General features: G+C 42.2%; 1 protein-coding gene across 1 annotated transcript in view; it reads left to right on the top strand.

Annotated features, from left to right (window-relative positions):
• The first annotated feature begins 13,053 nt into the window (after positions 1–13,053).
• Positions 13,054–14,719, top strand: part of NELFB (negative elongation factor complex member B) — a 109,104-nt gene continuing 107,438 nt past the window's right edge. The window contains exon 1 of the mRNA XM_029612657.1: positions 13,054–13,323. Within this exon, the coding sequence (XP_029468517.1) occupies positions 13,222–13,323 (102 nt within the window). The 5' untranslated portion in view covers positions 13,054–13,221. The remainder of the gene's footprint in view (positions 13,324–14,719) is intronic.

Here is a 14,719-nt window from a genome sequence, read left to right as displayed (position 1 = left end):
CAGCCTACCTACTATTTTCACATTCATTAAAAAGAGTAAAAATACCCTTCTGAATGGCATTCCTTTTGTAGTGAGCCTGACATGAGTTGCAACTTAAGATGATAACTTTCAAAACCGCTCACATCCACCCATTTATGCATGTATATGGGTGTGCGCAAAGTTGCTCCTATATTTTATAGCTAGTGCAGAAAGGTTATAAAATACGAGTACATATGCATGCACAAATGCTCGCATATATAAAACCACGAGCTGTGCAAGTTCGGACTTATCCAGATAAATGCTGATCTATCTGGCTACGTAGTGGTACGTAGCCAGATAAGTCAAAAAAATGCTACTTAGATGGATGAGTAGCACTTTTCAGACATCTGGCTATGGAAGCCTGCTGCTACTTAGCTGGATAAATTTGAATATAGCCAGATAAGTGTGCATACCTCTCATACCCGTGTGTTTCTACTTCCAGTTTTACAAGGTTGTGGGTAGATTTTCATTATGTTAATTTGACGCTTTTATCCCCCATAAGTTGACTTTTACACACACAAATCAGGGTATTTTATGTGCATAGCAATGAAATAACCAGTTTCACCATTTAGTTTACCAGGTCACCCAGTGCATCTGCAGCTGATGAAGACCCTCCTGGCTCTTCAGCCTGAAGTCCCCCCTTGCACCCAGACCCTCTACCCAGTCAATTTTTCACTTTAACAATGTTTACGATTACTTACACCAGTTATTGAGGAAAAGTAAATATACACAAATAAAAGACATACATGCATCACTTTGGCAGGTTTTAAAATAGCAACAAATTTGCATAAATGTTGGCCCCTTCTCTGGAATGCCCAATTCTTATATGCGCAATGTTACTCGTGGATCCTGATTTCCGCGCGTACGTTGCAGTTTTGAAAATAGCATGTGTTTGCGTATGTGCTATTATATGTGCGCAAGTGCTAATTTTTATTCACACAACATTTGAAAATTCACCTGTTAGCAAGCAGGAACCCTGATGATACCAGAAGTGATGCACAAGGGGTGTCAGAAATAGATTTCTGAGCTATTAGCAGTCAATGTTACAAAAGCTTTGGGATAATTTATTTAATGGGGAATCCAAGATAACAATAACAGGTTACCCCTTTTTTTTTTTTTTTAATTTTCATCCTCTAGCCATTAGGGATCTTCTCTGTTTGAATTCCATTACTGTTCTTGTCTTTACCTCCTGTTCTGGGAGATTATGATATGCATCCACCACCTTTTCCATGAAGGAATATTTCCTGACCTTGTTCCCGAGTCTCCCCCAGCCATCTGGCATGTGTTATATGACACAGAGTGTAGAATAATTACAAACCCTTCCTGTCCTCTCTCAAATTTCTGCTCTTATGGGGACTAATTTGTAAACCCTTGCATTCTTCTGTCTAGGATGTTTGCTGTTTGTCTCCCAACTTTCTCACCCCTTTCGGAACAGCTGTCTTCTAATCTTTTTACGTTACATCTCTACAGCTTTTGAAAACAAACACTGAGGCTGAAATCCAACCCACAATGTACTGTATATTCAGCCAACATGGAGGGCAATTTTCAAAGCCATTTACTTGGATAAATAACTATTTATGCGAGTAAATCGGCCATCTGAAAGCTGCCCTTCCTCAATGCAACTAAAGGTATGCGTGTATTGCACAATGTACGTCCTTTCAGCTGTATTTACAGAAGGTATTCCAGGCAGAATGTTTAGGGCAGAGGAAGAGAATGATGCATGTAGAACACATTTTAAAATCTAGACATGTTATTTTCCATGAAAAATAATACCTGCAGAAAAGGCAGGTACATGTGTCTGCAGATACTTTTTCACCCACTAGTTTCAAAGTAAAAATATGCGTGTACTTGCCCTTGGCAAGCTAATACGGGTTAAAAGAACCGGCAGATTTCATCCCATTGCATATAATTTGAAAATTGCTCCCATCATGCTTAGCTCACTTTGATTTGTGTTAAGTAGGTCCAATAAAGAGGTCTCACCTACAACTTGTTTCTTGTCTTTTTAGTTAAACCCTGATCAGTTTAAGACTCTTATTGCCATTGCTAGGTGGTTTTACTCCTGCAGCTGTTGAGTCAGGTGTTCATGCTTGGCATTCAATGATTTTATCTTTTGCTGATGAAGTTGCTCCATGAAAGACTGTCTGACTAAAGTAATCTATATGTGCCCCATCGTACACTTCCTCTTTAAAATGATTGATTTTTTTTTATTGTGTGACTAGAGGAATGGATCAGGGAACAGCGCTCGATGTGATTTACTTGGATTTTAGTAAAGCTTTTGATATGGTCCCACATAGTGTTACGCGTGCCACCCGCGGCAGCCCCGCAGTGCGGCCCTCTCACCTTTTCAGACGAACTCCAGTTCCTGGCTCCTCTTCGCTGGTGGTGGTGGGCCGCCAGTTCCAACCTCTGGTTCCCTCCGTTGCCTCCAGCCCTGCCACACCACCTAGTGTTGCTAGCCAAGATGTCCCTGTTCGTCAGGCCTCTCCGCGTGGCCCGCAGAGAGATGCCGCTATCAGCGCTGCACATCATTGATTCTTTTAAAGGGCCCGAAGCGGGAACCTGGCCGCAGACCCAGATGCTGATGTCAGACTCTTCAGCGTATAAAGGCCCAGGCCTCACTTCATAGTGTTGCCTTTGCAACAGGTCTCCTCATACTCCGAGTACTCGTTGCTGATCCTAGATTCGTCTCATCGTATGTTCCTGTTTTCCTGTGGTTCCCGGTTCCTGTTCTCCTAGTTCCTGTTTTGTCTATATGTTGGACTGACTCATTGGATTGACCTCTGCTACGCCTGACTACTCTTAAGTTTCTCTCCGCTACACTTGACCACGCCTGCCTTCTCCGTGCCCTGACCACTGTCTTGATTGACTACTCCTGCCTTTTTCGTGCCCTGACCCTTGCTTTGAACGACTATGCTACAGACTATCCAGTGTCCAGAGTTCTATGTTGCTTGCCACAACTTCTACTCATCGCTGGCTCTAACCTTAGCCTGGCAGTGACGTCTCTCCTCACCTATCCTCTGGACGTGGACTTTCAAGGCTTCGGCCTTCCTTTGCTTAAGCGCCTTCAGTTCCTCATTGTTCCTTTGGCGCCTGAGTTCCACTACCAAATCCAGTCCAGGATAGGACTGCTCCATCTACCGACTGCTGTCTCTGGGCTGAATCATCCTTCTCTAGCTAACCTCGAGGCCCACCTAAGTCCTGCCACCCCGGCACCCAAAGGCTCAACCTGAGGGGAATGAGGGCTGGTATAGGTGAAGCTCCAGTGGCCTCTAGCTTCAGCCCACTCCACCTGCTTACGTTGGGGACCCGTAGGTCCTCTCCTATGGGTTGCGTCAACCCCACCTCAGCCCAAGGGTCCACCTCCAACACAACACATAGGAGACTCATGAACAAAATGAGAAGCTTGGGAGTGGGTGCCAAGGAAGTAACATGCATTACAAACTGGTTGACTGATAAGAAACAGCGTGTAATGGTAAATGGTCCCTACTCTGAAGAAAGAATGGTGTTAAGTGGAGTGCCATAGGGATCAGTTTTGGGACAGATTCTGTTCAATATCTTTGTGAGCAACCTGGCAGAAGGAATATAAGGTAAAGCTTGTCTATTTGCAGATGATACTAAGATCTGCAACAGAATGGACATAACTGAAGGAGTACAAAGAATGAAAAGTGATTTAAGAAAACTTGAAGAGTGGTCAAAGATTTGGCAGCTGGGATTCAATGCCAAGAAGTGCAGAGTCATGCATTTGGAGTGTGAAAATTCAAAAGAGCTTTATGTGATGGGCGATGAAAAACTAATGTGCATGGACTGGGAGAGGGACCTTGGTATGATAGTGTCTGATGATCTGAAGGCAGCAAAGCAATGTGACAAGGCGATAGCTAAAGCCAGAAGAATGCTAGGCTGCACAGAGAGAGGAATAACCAGTATGAAAAAAAAAAGAGGTGATAATGCCCTTTTACAGGTCCTTGGTGAGGCCTCACTTGGAGTACTATGTTCAGTACTGGTGCCCTTATCTCAAAAAGGATAAAGACAGGATAGAGGCAGTCCAAAGAAGAGTGACCAAAATGGTGATGGGCAAGCATTGAAGACTTATGAGGAAAGGCTGAAGGATCTGAATATGTACACCCTGGAAGACAGGAGGTACAGGGGAGATATGATACAGACCTTTTCCATTGGAAAGAAATCAATATAATTGGGGGTCATGAATTGAAACTCCAAGGAGGACGATTCATAACGAATGCCAGGAAATATTTCTTCATGGAGAGGGTGGTGAATGCCTGGAATGTCCATCCAGAAGAGGTGGTGAAGATGAAAACAATGAATGAATTCAAAGGGGCATGGGCTCCCTAAAAATAGAGGTTGAAAATAATGAAAAGAGTGCATGGGGGTAACTGGGGGTAACTTGTTGGTGTGGCAGTTGCTACCCTAAAGAGATAAGCCTTGATACTGTCAATGCAACTTCATCATTGCTCTGTGCTTCAATGGCGGTGAGAAAAGGGGAACTGGATTTAGACAGTGACCAACGAGGGCCCCGACTTTTATGGTTTGGGAAACATATAAACATGGGAGTAAGTAGCTGATGTGGCACTTACTACCCTTAAGCCTGATACTTTTGATGCAACTCCAACACTGCTCTCTGCTTTCACGGCAACAGTTAAGGGAAATTGGATTCAAACAGCATCCGAGGGCCCTGACTTTTATGGTCTGGTAAACTGATAAGCATGAGGGTAACCTGCACAGTGCAGCAGATACTGGCATAAGCTTGCTGGGCAGTCTGGGTGCATCATTTTGTCCTTTTCTGCCATCATTTCTATGTTTCTAAAAAACAGGAGTCGAAACGATCAGAACGTAGGTGGTGTAAACTACCATCTGCAAGTACAAAAGTACTATAACTTTTACAGCTTTCAGAATATCAAAATCTAATCTAATATCAAAAAAGATTATTTTTCTAATAGAATTCATTCTACTGAGAACAATATATCAGAGCTTTTTCGTATTGTCAAAACATTCAGTTCTAGTTCTACTGCTTCGGGAACCAGCAGTGAAGTCACCTCAGCACACTGTAACTAGTTTGCCGCTTACTTTGTCTCTAAGACGGTGAAGATCGATGATGCCTTCTGTAACATAACTTGATCCTGCTCCAGATCATCCTGTCTGATTTCTTTGATCCTGTTTTCAGCAATTCCATTATCCATGTAATCTCTAAAATGAAATCTTCATGCCTACTCATGATATCAGCAGTAGTAACAAATCTGTCTTTATCCACTGGGGACCTTCCATCCTCCCTGAAACATGCCACTGTTAGTTCTATATTGAAAAGAACCTGCTGCTGATCCCTGTGATCTGGAAACTATCAACAGTTATCATCCCTGCCTTTCCTTATGAAGGTAACTGAATAAGTAGTTGTCATGGATGTTGCGTGGTTGATGCAGCCTAGTAGGCGAACCTACTAGGCCCATGCTGACAGCTGGTAAATAGTTTACGCCCTTACAGGGATTGGAACTTCACCTGTACCAGCCCCGTTCCCTGCAGGTTAAGCCTTTGGGTTCCAGGGGCTGGCAGGGCTTAGGAAAGTGTCCCTTAAAGAGCAGTCAGAGTCCTGGTAAGGGCAATGGTCAGGACTGGCAGTGAGCACACAGTATCCAGGTCCATGCCAAGAATCAGGGCAGGCAGTATCCAGGTCCAGGAAAATATAGACAGAGATGAGACAATGAGGGATAAAACACCTGAATGGACATAAGGCAAGACTTGATCGTGTTTTCATCCAAAGACCAGGGCAAGGCAGAAGGAAAGGATAAGGTAAGGAGGGCATATCAAGGCAAGACAGCAGGAACACAAAGCAGGCCCTGGGACAACAAGACAAGGCAGAGAAACAGCAAGATGAGGCATGGGAAGTAGCAATATGCACTGCAAGGCAGAAGGACCTGTTGCTGAGATGCCAGCTAGAAGCACAGCTGGGCTTTAAATCTCCACCCCACACTGATGTCATCTCCTGCCACCACACCTGTTTCCCACCATGAGGTCTATATCATTCAGTGTGCGCTGTGTGCACACATCTAAGGGGGACCTTGACAGAGGCAGCATGACAGCAGAGGATGTGGATATGGCAGTTAGTGGGTTTAAAAAAGGTTTAGTTAAGTTCTTAAAGGGAAAAATCCATAAATTGTTATTAATTAATAAGCAATAGTAGCTTGAGATCTATTTAATGTTTGGGTACTTGCCAGGTACTTGTGACTTGGATTGGCCACTGTTGGAAACAGGATGCTGGGCTTGATGGATCCTTGGTCTGACCCAGTATGGCATGTTCTTATGTCCTTGCAATGTGGGGAATTGTGGCATCTGAGAGTTAATGCGGGCAGTTGCTGGGCCATTCTGTGGCCAGCCAAACATTACAGTAGTTTTAATTCAGCTCATTAATTTTATAGAAGAAAATGCTTTGATCAATTTCAGTTCAGCTTTAGAAAGATATTCAGCATTGAAACCTTGTTACTGTTATGCTTCGATACCATCTTGAGGGGCTTTGATACAGGTGTTGACTATGTCATGGTCCTTCTGGATATATTAACAGCTATTGACACATTAGATCATGGAATATTATCTCATTTGAAGTGCTTTGATATTGCTGGGACAGTGCTAGGTTGGTTTTCATGTTCATTGCTCTATATTGGAAAAACTATATCCACTATAGGCAATGGCGTTTAAGAACATCTGATAATGAAGCACCTTTAGTGTCTCATTTATTGTCAGCCTCTCACTCTGCAGAAGGCTTAAGGTTCTCAGTTCTAGTACAACTATTCCTGGTGATTTTAATAAAAAGCTCACACTACAAGAACAATGTTTTATTTATAATTGGGACACAGTTATACCACATGGCCTCAACAAAGAAGTCGAATGGTCTATATTTTATTAAAATAGTATATGAAGTCCATTCCATTAGATTTCAGCTGTTTGAGTACCAGTGACATAGCAGAGACAGCCGGCTTTCATTGGAACACAAGGTCCATTTAAAAACTTACATTATGTCATCAGATGCATCTGAAGTCCCATGGTAGCCATATTAAAGTATTTTGAAGCTGTGGTTTGTTTTGGAATTTAGTCTTTTAAGAGCATATAGGCTGGTAAGAAATGTAATATTATATTATATAGCTATCTTTTCATACAGATATGCTTCCATCCACTACAAGATTGGCCCCTGATGCAGACAAGAACTATGTCAAAACACTGACAGTATTGGGCTTGGCTGCATTCCCCATGACTCTCTGAAAAGAGTGCCCACACAGTCAAAATGGGCAAAAAGGACAGATAATGCTAGAAGCTAAGTATTTCAAAACCTTAGTCTTTTTACCAGTAGGACTATTTGTGACACATGGGGATACGATAAGCTTCTAAGTTAGAGACTGCTAACCAGTTGGAGGCTGATTTGCCAATACTTTTTTTTGAAAAATGCATGAGCAGCCGCTACATTTTAACTGCATAAGAAAAGAAGAAAGAAAAAAAAAGTAAAAGATCCAAATATATTAATGATAAGTGATTATACGATTGTGCAGGCGCTGAACTCAAATGGCTGCTTTGCACTAAGTATGATACCAACACGTTTCTATATATAGAATTTATGTGCACTCATCTTTTAATTAATTTAAATGCACAATTTAGGAATTATGTCCAATGCATACAAGTGTGTTAAAAACCTGCTTTACTTAACATTGTTTTTTTTCAAGCAAGAAATGTAGCTTCAAGATCAAAGGTGAAGTAAAGTTAACTCACAGTAGCATAGCAAGTATTAGCCCATGAAGGAGGAATGTGAGAGAGGGAATTTGCATCAGAATTCCATATCGATATAAAATTGGTCTATTTCTGTCATATTAAATTTGTGAAATAATAAATCTGTAGATAGAATAATAGTATTTTTTTTCTTAGGTAGGCTGGGGATAGGAGTTCATGTAAGTGATGTATTTTCCCTCAGAATTGGCAACTTTAAATATAAAATATTTTCCCAACCTTCTCAAATAGCCATTACTGATAGCATCCTTCCCTCCCTCTAAGTGGGTAATTTCATCTTTAAGTGAATACAGTTAAATAAATGGAAAATTCAAATATCATCTCTTCTCCTGAGTTATTTAACATAATACTCTTATGCTGCAAAAAATTGCCATGCAAGCTCCCTCCCCGTCAGTGGCTTCAGGAGGCGTTTTTTCCCAGGGCCTCTGTTTTAGTAGCTAAGTCTAAGGTTTCTTTTCTTTTAGCAGCCTATTTTTCAGACAGACATTTCCTGTGCCAGCCCCAGCATAACTTTGGGAGGAGGGGGGTCTCTTTTTCCCTCTGCTGTTTTCAGGAAGAGTACAGTGCAGCAGCACCACTGCCCCAGAAAGCAAGCCTGCACCATAAAGGAATGGCTACCATTGCAAACAGCTATCAGGGTCAGGAGTTGGCTCACTCAGTTTTGGAATTAAGAAGCCAGCTGTCAACAGGGGAAGTCTAGCAGCCCCACTTAGGGACAGAAAAGGGGGCCCAGGCCAATGTCAGCTACTCCTTGTCATCTGCTCCTCTGGTAGTGAAGCAGAGGACACCAGGGAGTATGCAACAGGCAGCATATGAAAGTGATCTGTAGCAGCTCCTCAAGGAGATGCGAGGGGGTGCAACAGAACATGGCCCTGAGTGGGTGTCAGCTCAGCTGTGATCCCTGATAGGGACGCACACTCTACCCCCCCCCCCCCCCAGCAAAATGTGGCGGCATGGACAAGGTAGTCGAGCACAGATCCTCGCAGCCAGGGGATTCTGACCCTTCCAGGGCACCAGCTACCTCTGCTCCAAAAGATTCTGCAGGTGGTGCGAATGATGAGAGTAATGATTAGTCTGATGTGGATATGTTTGGGGATGTTGATGGGATTATTAATGCTGATCCAGTTAATCATGATATTCCTGTAACATGTCCAAGCAAGAGCATAGCTAGGCAGGGGGGGATGTGATTGCCAGAGGAGAAGGCACTCACATTTGTTGAGGGACAAGAAATTTTTTGCTGGTATGCGTGCAATGTTAAAAAAAAAAAAAAAAATTGATAGGGAGAAGCGAAGGGACAGGGATAGGCAGGCAGAGCAAGTTGTGTGGGATAGGTCTAGCTCCGAGTCTAACAATTCATCGAAGTCAACAAATTCTGACGCATTCTCTAGCAATCAGGGCTGGGTTCCCAGGTATTAGTACCAGCCTCTGGGGGCCATTTGATGGCCTTTCTACCAGCTGAGGCTCAGGCCCTGTGTCCCATTGCCCTGCTGGGGGAAAATGTTAAGTTAGGAAAATACTTCTAGGAAATTATATTGATATGTTCTCCCTTTTATCAAAGGAATCTCAAGATACAAATGAAGAGAAGGAGGAGGAAAACAAAGGGGAGAAGAAGAAGAGGAAACAGAGGGTCTTTAGGTCAATCAGCAATTGAATTCTAGCCTTCATGGCTTTGGCAAGGATATTGGATATAAAAAAGCCAGAATTGTACCCTAGTCTTCTCAGAAATATGGGTCTGATAATATGTATATGGCAGTTGGGCCTGGATGGAAAATGGCTGTTCAAAAATATGTCACATACATGGGGATCTAGAAGTATAGATAATATGGCTCAATTAATTGACAACTGCACACTCCACTCCCTTTTGGGGAGGTGCACCAGTGGCAAGCCGGAACCAGCGGTCTTGGGGGGATAGTTGCAATACCCCAAATCACAGCTTAGACCTGGGCCAGCCACATGCAAGCATTTCAGTGCTAACCAGTGTGAAAGGTCCCTAATTAAATTCAGACCCATTTGTTCTGGGTGTTACAGGGACCATCCAATTTCCAGGTGCCACCAGTGTGGGGCTTCCCCTCAGGGGGAACAGCTAACCAGAGCAGTGGCCCCAGTCAGGGTAGATAGCTAGATGGCTGAGTCTCTTCCCAAACAAGATGGCGGTGCAGGGTCTCTTTGAAAGTTTTAATGATGCCTTTAGGGTTCCGCGAGAAGCTAAGCAAAGAAATTCACCTACATCAGGTGGCAGGTTCATTTTGGGAGGCTCCATCCCTAAATCTAGTGATATCCCCCTTGGGGTGGATCTTAAGAAGGAGCCAAGAAAATTCTGGCTTGTCCACAACGTTTCTTATTCTTTGGTGTGGGGTGTTAACTAATACCTATACCCAGAGGTTTGCAAGGTTCAGTATGCACCTTTTGATCAGGCTATATTGTTGCTCCAGAAGGATATGGGGTCATACATGGCAAAGTCAGATATCAACTGCTGCCTCCTCTCCATTCACCTAGATTCTTTTTATCTATTAGGGTTTAGATGAGAATCCTCCTATTATTTTGACAAATGCAGGATGATAGGCTGCTCATTATTCTGTGCCTATTTTGAGGCTTTCAGCACTTTGTGCATTAGGTGACTGTAGTAGGTGTCAGACTACAAGAGCCTTATCCATTACCTAGATTATTTCCTTTTTATAGGCCCCCAGCGCTCAGGGAGGAACTTCTCTCAGCTTTCTTCAGGATCACTTGGGACTTGGGCATCCCATTAGCAGAAGTAAAGACAGAGGGGCCCAGTGGCAGTTATGACCTTTTTGGGTAGTGAGTTGGATTTGAATTTGATGATTTTCCAACTCCAGCAGGAGAAAGTGAGGGAGCTGAGGAATTAACTCAGCAGGCCAATGCAAGGTAAAAAGATGACCTTGTGCCAAGCGCAGCCTTTATGGGTCAGATGAACTTTGCCTGCTGGATCATTCACATGGGCAAAGTCTTCAGTAGGAGATTAGGTAGCCTAAACAGAGGCCTTTCTCATGCCCGTCATTTAATATGAATAACTAGATTTGTGAAGGCCCATTTTTTTGAAGGATTTTAATGGTGTCTGTATCTGGCAAGCATCTGTAGTGTTCAATTCAGACTGGGTTTTTTTTACTAATGTACCTGACGACGTGCATGTGCTGCTCCATGGCCACCTGAGTGGAGGTCATTGGGTTAGATTTGCAATGTCACAATGCTGAACCTACTCCTGGTAGTAGTGGCCTTATTTGTATGGAGCTAAAAATTTATCAGTTGTAATTTCAGGGATCCATTTCAAAGTGACTTACAAAAAATATTTATATTCAAATATAAAACAAATACAAAGTACAATACAAAAGAAGTCTGTAATAATAAGCCTTTTCAGTCCCTGCCTAACGATGTATTTATTTATACAAATATTTATCATCTACCTGTAACAAAATTGTACTAGGTGAATAATAAAATAAAACAAAATACATTAAAAATTTTAAAATACAAACAGACATAAACATGTAATACCTGTACTGCGATCTTCTTCATGATTACGTGAAAGCTTCAGTAGAGGATGGTTTTGAGCTGCTTCTTGAAAATAGCCATATCGTTAATTTCCCCTAGGTAAAGTGTTCCAGCATACTGGCCCAACAATTGCAAAGACTATTTCTCGTGCTGCCACGATGTTCACTTTAAAAGCAGGAACAAAGAGAAAATTATTATTACAAGAACAAAGATTTCTTTGTGGGGAATAGGAAATCAAAAGATTTAAGATAGAATGGGTCAGACTATTTCAGCAATTTAATACTGTTATAACTATCTTAAATTTTATTTGTTGCTGTACAGGTAGCCAATGCAGGTTCTGCAAGATTGAGGTAATATTGGCACTCCACTGTGATCCATAAATTAAGACATAAGCCTGTATTATTACATGAAAATCCATGGGGTCAAGAATATATTTTGCATGTCGAAACAATCACAATTTATGATAGCTAGAGTAAAGAATCTGTTGAAAATTAGGCTTAAAGGATAGTCATCAAATATTACCCCTACATTCCTAACCCTGTCTTTAAATGGGATTGCCTGATCTAGTAATCAAAAGGATACAAGATTGTCTTTTAGAAACTATTTATTGCAAGAAAACCAAATACTCTCAGATTTAGAGGGGTTTAACCTCATCTGGTTATGGCACATCCAAAGATTAAATGAGTAGAAAACAATATATGAAATGTAACTCTTTAATTAAAAAAAAAAGTTTTAAATTAATTTTTTTTAATGATCATCATACCTACAACACAGGTACCAGTACATGAAATTCTGCTCATTGTATCCCTGTGAAAGTCGGGCGATAATTGAAATAGCCCCCTATGTGCTAATGGTTATAATAGTCATTTATTTTATAAACCAAACCGCACTTTTCTTTGGGCTGCGCTGGTGTGGGCGCCGCCACAGCCCCACTAGCCTCTTTTCAGGTCACGGTGTGATGGGTTCCAAGATGGCTCCTATTTGGCTGCTAATGGGCAGGGGCTTGCCCTATTTTACCACCACTACGCCCGGTGGCTAAATGCGTGAGAGGAGAGGTTCACAGCGTGAGACCCCCTTCTTAATCCGTGAATCTCATTCTTAATGTGCCTGCTGGGGGAGGAAGGGTGATTAATAAAAGGGGCATAACTATTGTGTAATGGTATTAGGATGTGTATTTATTATTTTTATATACCGACATTCAATCTCAATTGAGATATCACACTGGTTTACATTCAAGTACTGTAGGTATTTTCTATCCCCAGAAGGCTTACAATCTAAGTTTTTATACCTGAGGCAATGGAGGGTAAAGTGACTTGCCCAAGGTCACAAGGAGTAACAGCTGGACTTGAACCCTGGTCTCCTGGTTCATGATCCACTGCTCTAACTACTAGGCTATTCCTCCTCCAATTCTGTTAGGATACAAAATTGTATTGGTTTGCAAATAAATATTTATCTATTAGATTGTGTCGTACTGAAATATTTTTAAATAAAGCTGCAGCCTATTGTACCCACCATCTGCACCTCTTCGCTGATTGTCACGGTAACAGCTTGCTGTCTATGCCACCCCATTATTCCCTAAGGAGATGTTCTTTAAAATTCTAATTTATTCTACTGCTGCTGTTATTTTTGCCTCTTCTTTTATTTTTTTTCGACCGTAGGTATTACTTTGCCGACACAAGTAAAACTTGTTATGCCAATAAAGTTTCTTGAGTCTGAACGTTAAGGCTTCATTTTACGCAGCACGCAGTTGCAGCTGTTGCTATGGGAACTTTCGGAAGCGCCATCCAACGGAACCTATCGGTCAGGAAGCGCCTTGCTTGAAGTGTGGGGAGTTATTATCGGGACGGACCGAGAGTGGAGGTGTGTGCGTATGCGCAGACGCAGAAAGCCCAATCAAAGGACCGGCGCCGGGGAGCCGGGATGTTTGCGGGCCTGCCGGAGTTGGGCGTCGCTAACGGCGAGGACCTGAAAGAGACTCTGACCAATTGCACGGAACCGTTGAAAGCCATCGAGCAGTTCCAGGTACCGGGGAGGGGAACGGGCAGAGCCGCCGCCGATACTCCGCAGTCTTTCCCTTTGCGAGCTAGAAAATCGAAATAGGTACCCCTCTGTAAGACTTTTTTTTTTTTTTAAATCTTCTGCCAGACATTCTCCTATTGCTGCCCCTTTTCAGAATAGGGAGGAAGATTAAAATATCTTTCTCTCCAGTTGCCAAGCTGCAGCAGAGTTGTACTAGCTAAGACAGCGCACTGATAAACTTAAGAACTTTTTTTCTCCTTTTAAGTCATTCCTGAAGAAGTTTAATTTAAAAATAATATTAAGAACATAAGTTGCCATACTAAGTCAGACCGAGGGTCCATCAAGCCCAGCATCCTATTTCCAGCACTGGCCAATCCAGATGGCCCATGCAAAATGTTAGACCAGACCCAATACAATAAGGAGATTAGCATATTCAAAACGTGCGTCCAAACAATTGCATAGCCAATAGGGCTCATCACATTAAATTTCATATAGATGAGGCTATTAGCTATTACCTTCCAATGCAGAAAATCGCTGGGCCTTTAATGTGCACTTTTTAAAATGGCACATTTAACTCTAGCCCTGGAGCTGGCGTTAATCCATGAGGCAAAGGCTCAGGAGAAATTTAAAATAAATAAATAAATAATATATATATACTGTCCTGTGTGGTATCTACCTTTATTTTTAAACACCTACTGCTTGCGGGTGTTAACGATTAAGGTATACTGTAATGGCTTGATTAAAAAAAAAAAAATTCTGGACGCATAATATACCCACACAATAGACATGCTCCAGATCAATTTCGCTACTTGCTATTGTGTATGTATATTTGGCGTCCAGAAATCGACCCCAAGCGGGATGAAGCAGATGTTCGTATTGAGTGCCTGTTGTAATTGTGGGCAGATAGCACCTCTCCTGGTTGCCCGATGCGTTTGAGCGCTAGGGACGCATAATTCTTCGCTAACTTAAATATAGCATCGAATGCCCAGGAGAGATGGCTGTGTGAGATTTAGGGAAACGAGCGCTCGTTTTAACATGCGTCTTATTGCATCGGCTTTCAGATTACAAGTAATGGCAAGTGCCCAAACATTAAATAGATCATATGCTACTAATGCCTGTAATAGCTGTTCCTTAAGTCATCTTGATTAATAGCAGATTATGCACTTCTCCAGGAATTTATCCATATCCTCAGGCTATGAATTTCAGAGCTTAATTATGCATTGAGTGAAAAGTAATTTTCTCTGATTTGTTGTAAATGTGCTGTTTGCACACTTTAAGGCGTGCCTCTTAGATCTTCTATTATTTAAACAGTAAATAACCGATCACTGTCCTCTCATGATTTTATAGACCTGTATCATATACCCCCTTAGCCATCTCTTCTCCTCATAGGGGAGCCGTT

This window comes from Rhinatrema bivittatum, chromosome 8, assembly GCF_901001135.1.
Source record: "Rhinatrema bivittatum chromosome 8, aRhiBiv1.1, whole genome shotgun sequence".
Taxonomy (NCBI): Eukaryota; Metazoa; Chordata; class Amphibia; order Gymnophiona; family Rhinatrematidae; genus Rhinatrema; species Rhinatrema bivittatum.
The sequence above is the reverse complement of the archived record's forward strand: the minus strand, read 5'-3'. Positions and strand labels throughout refer to the sequence as shown.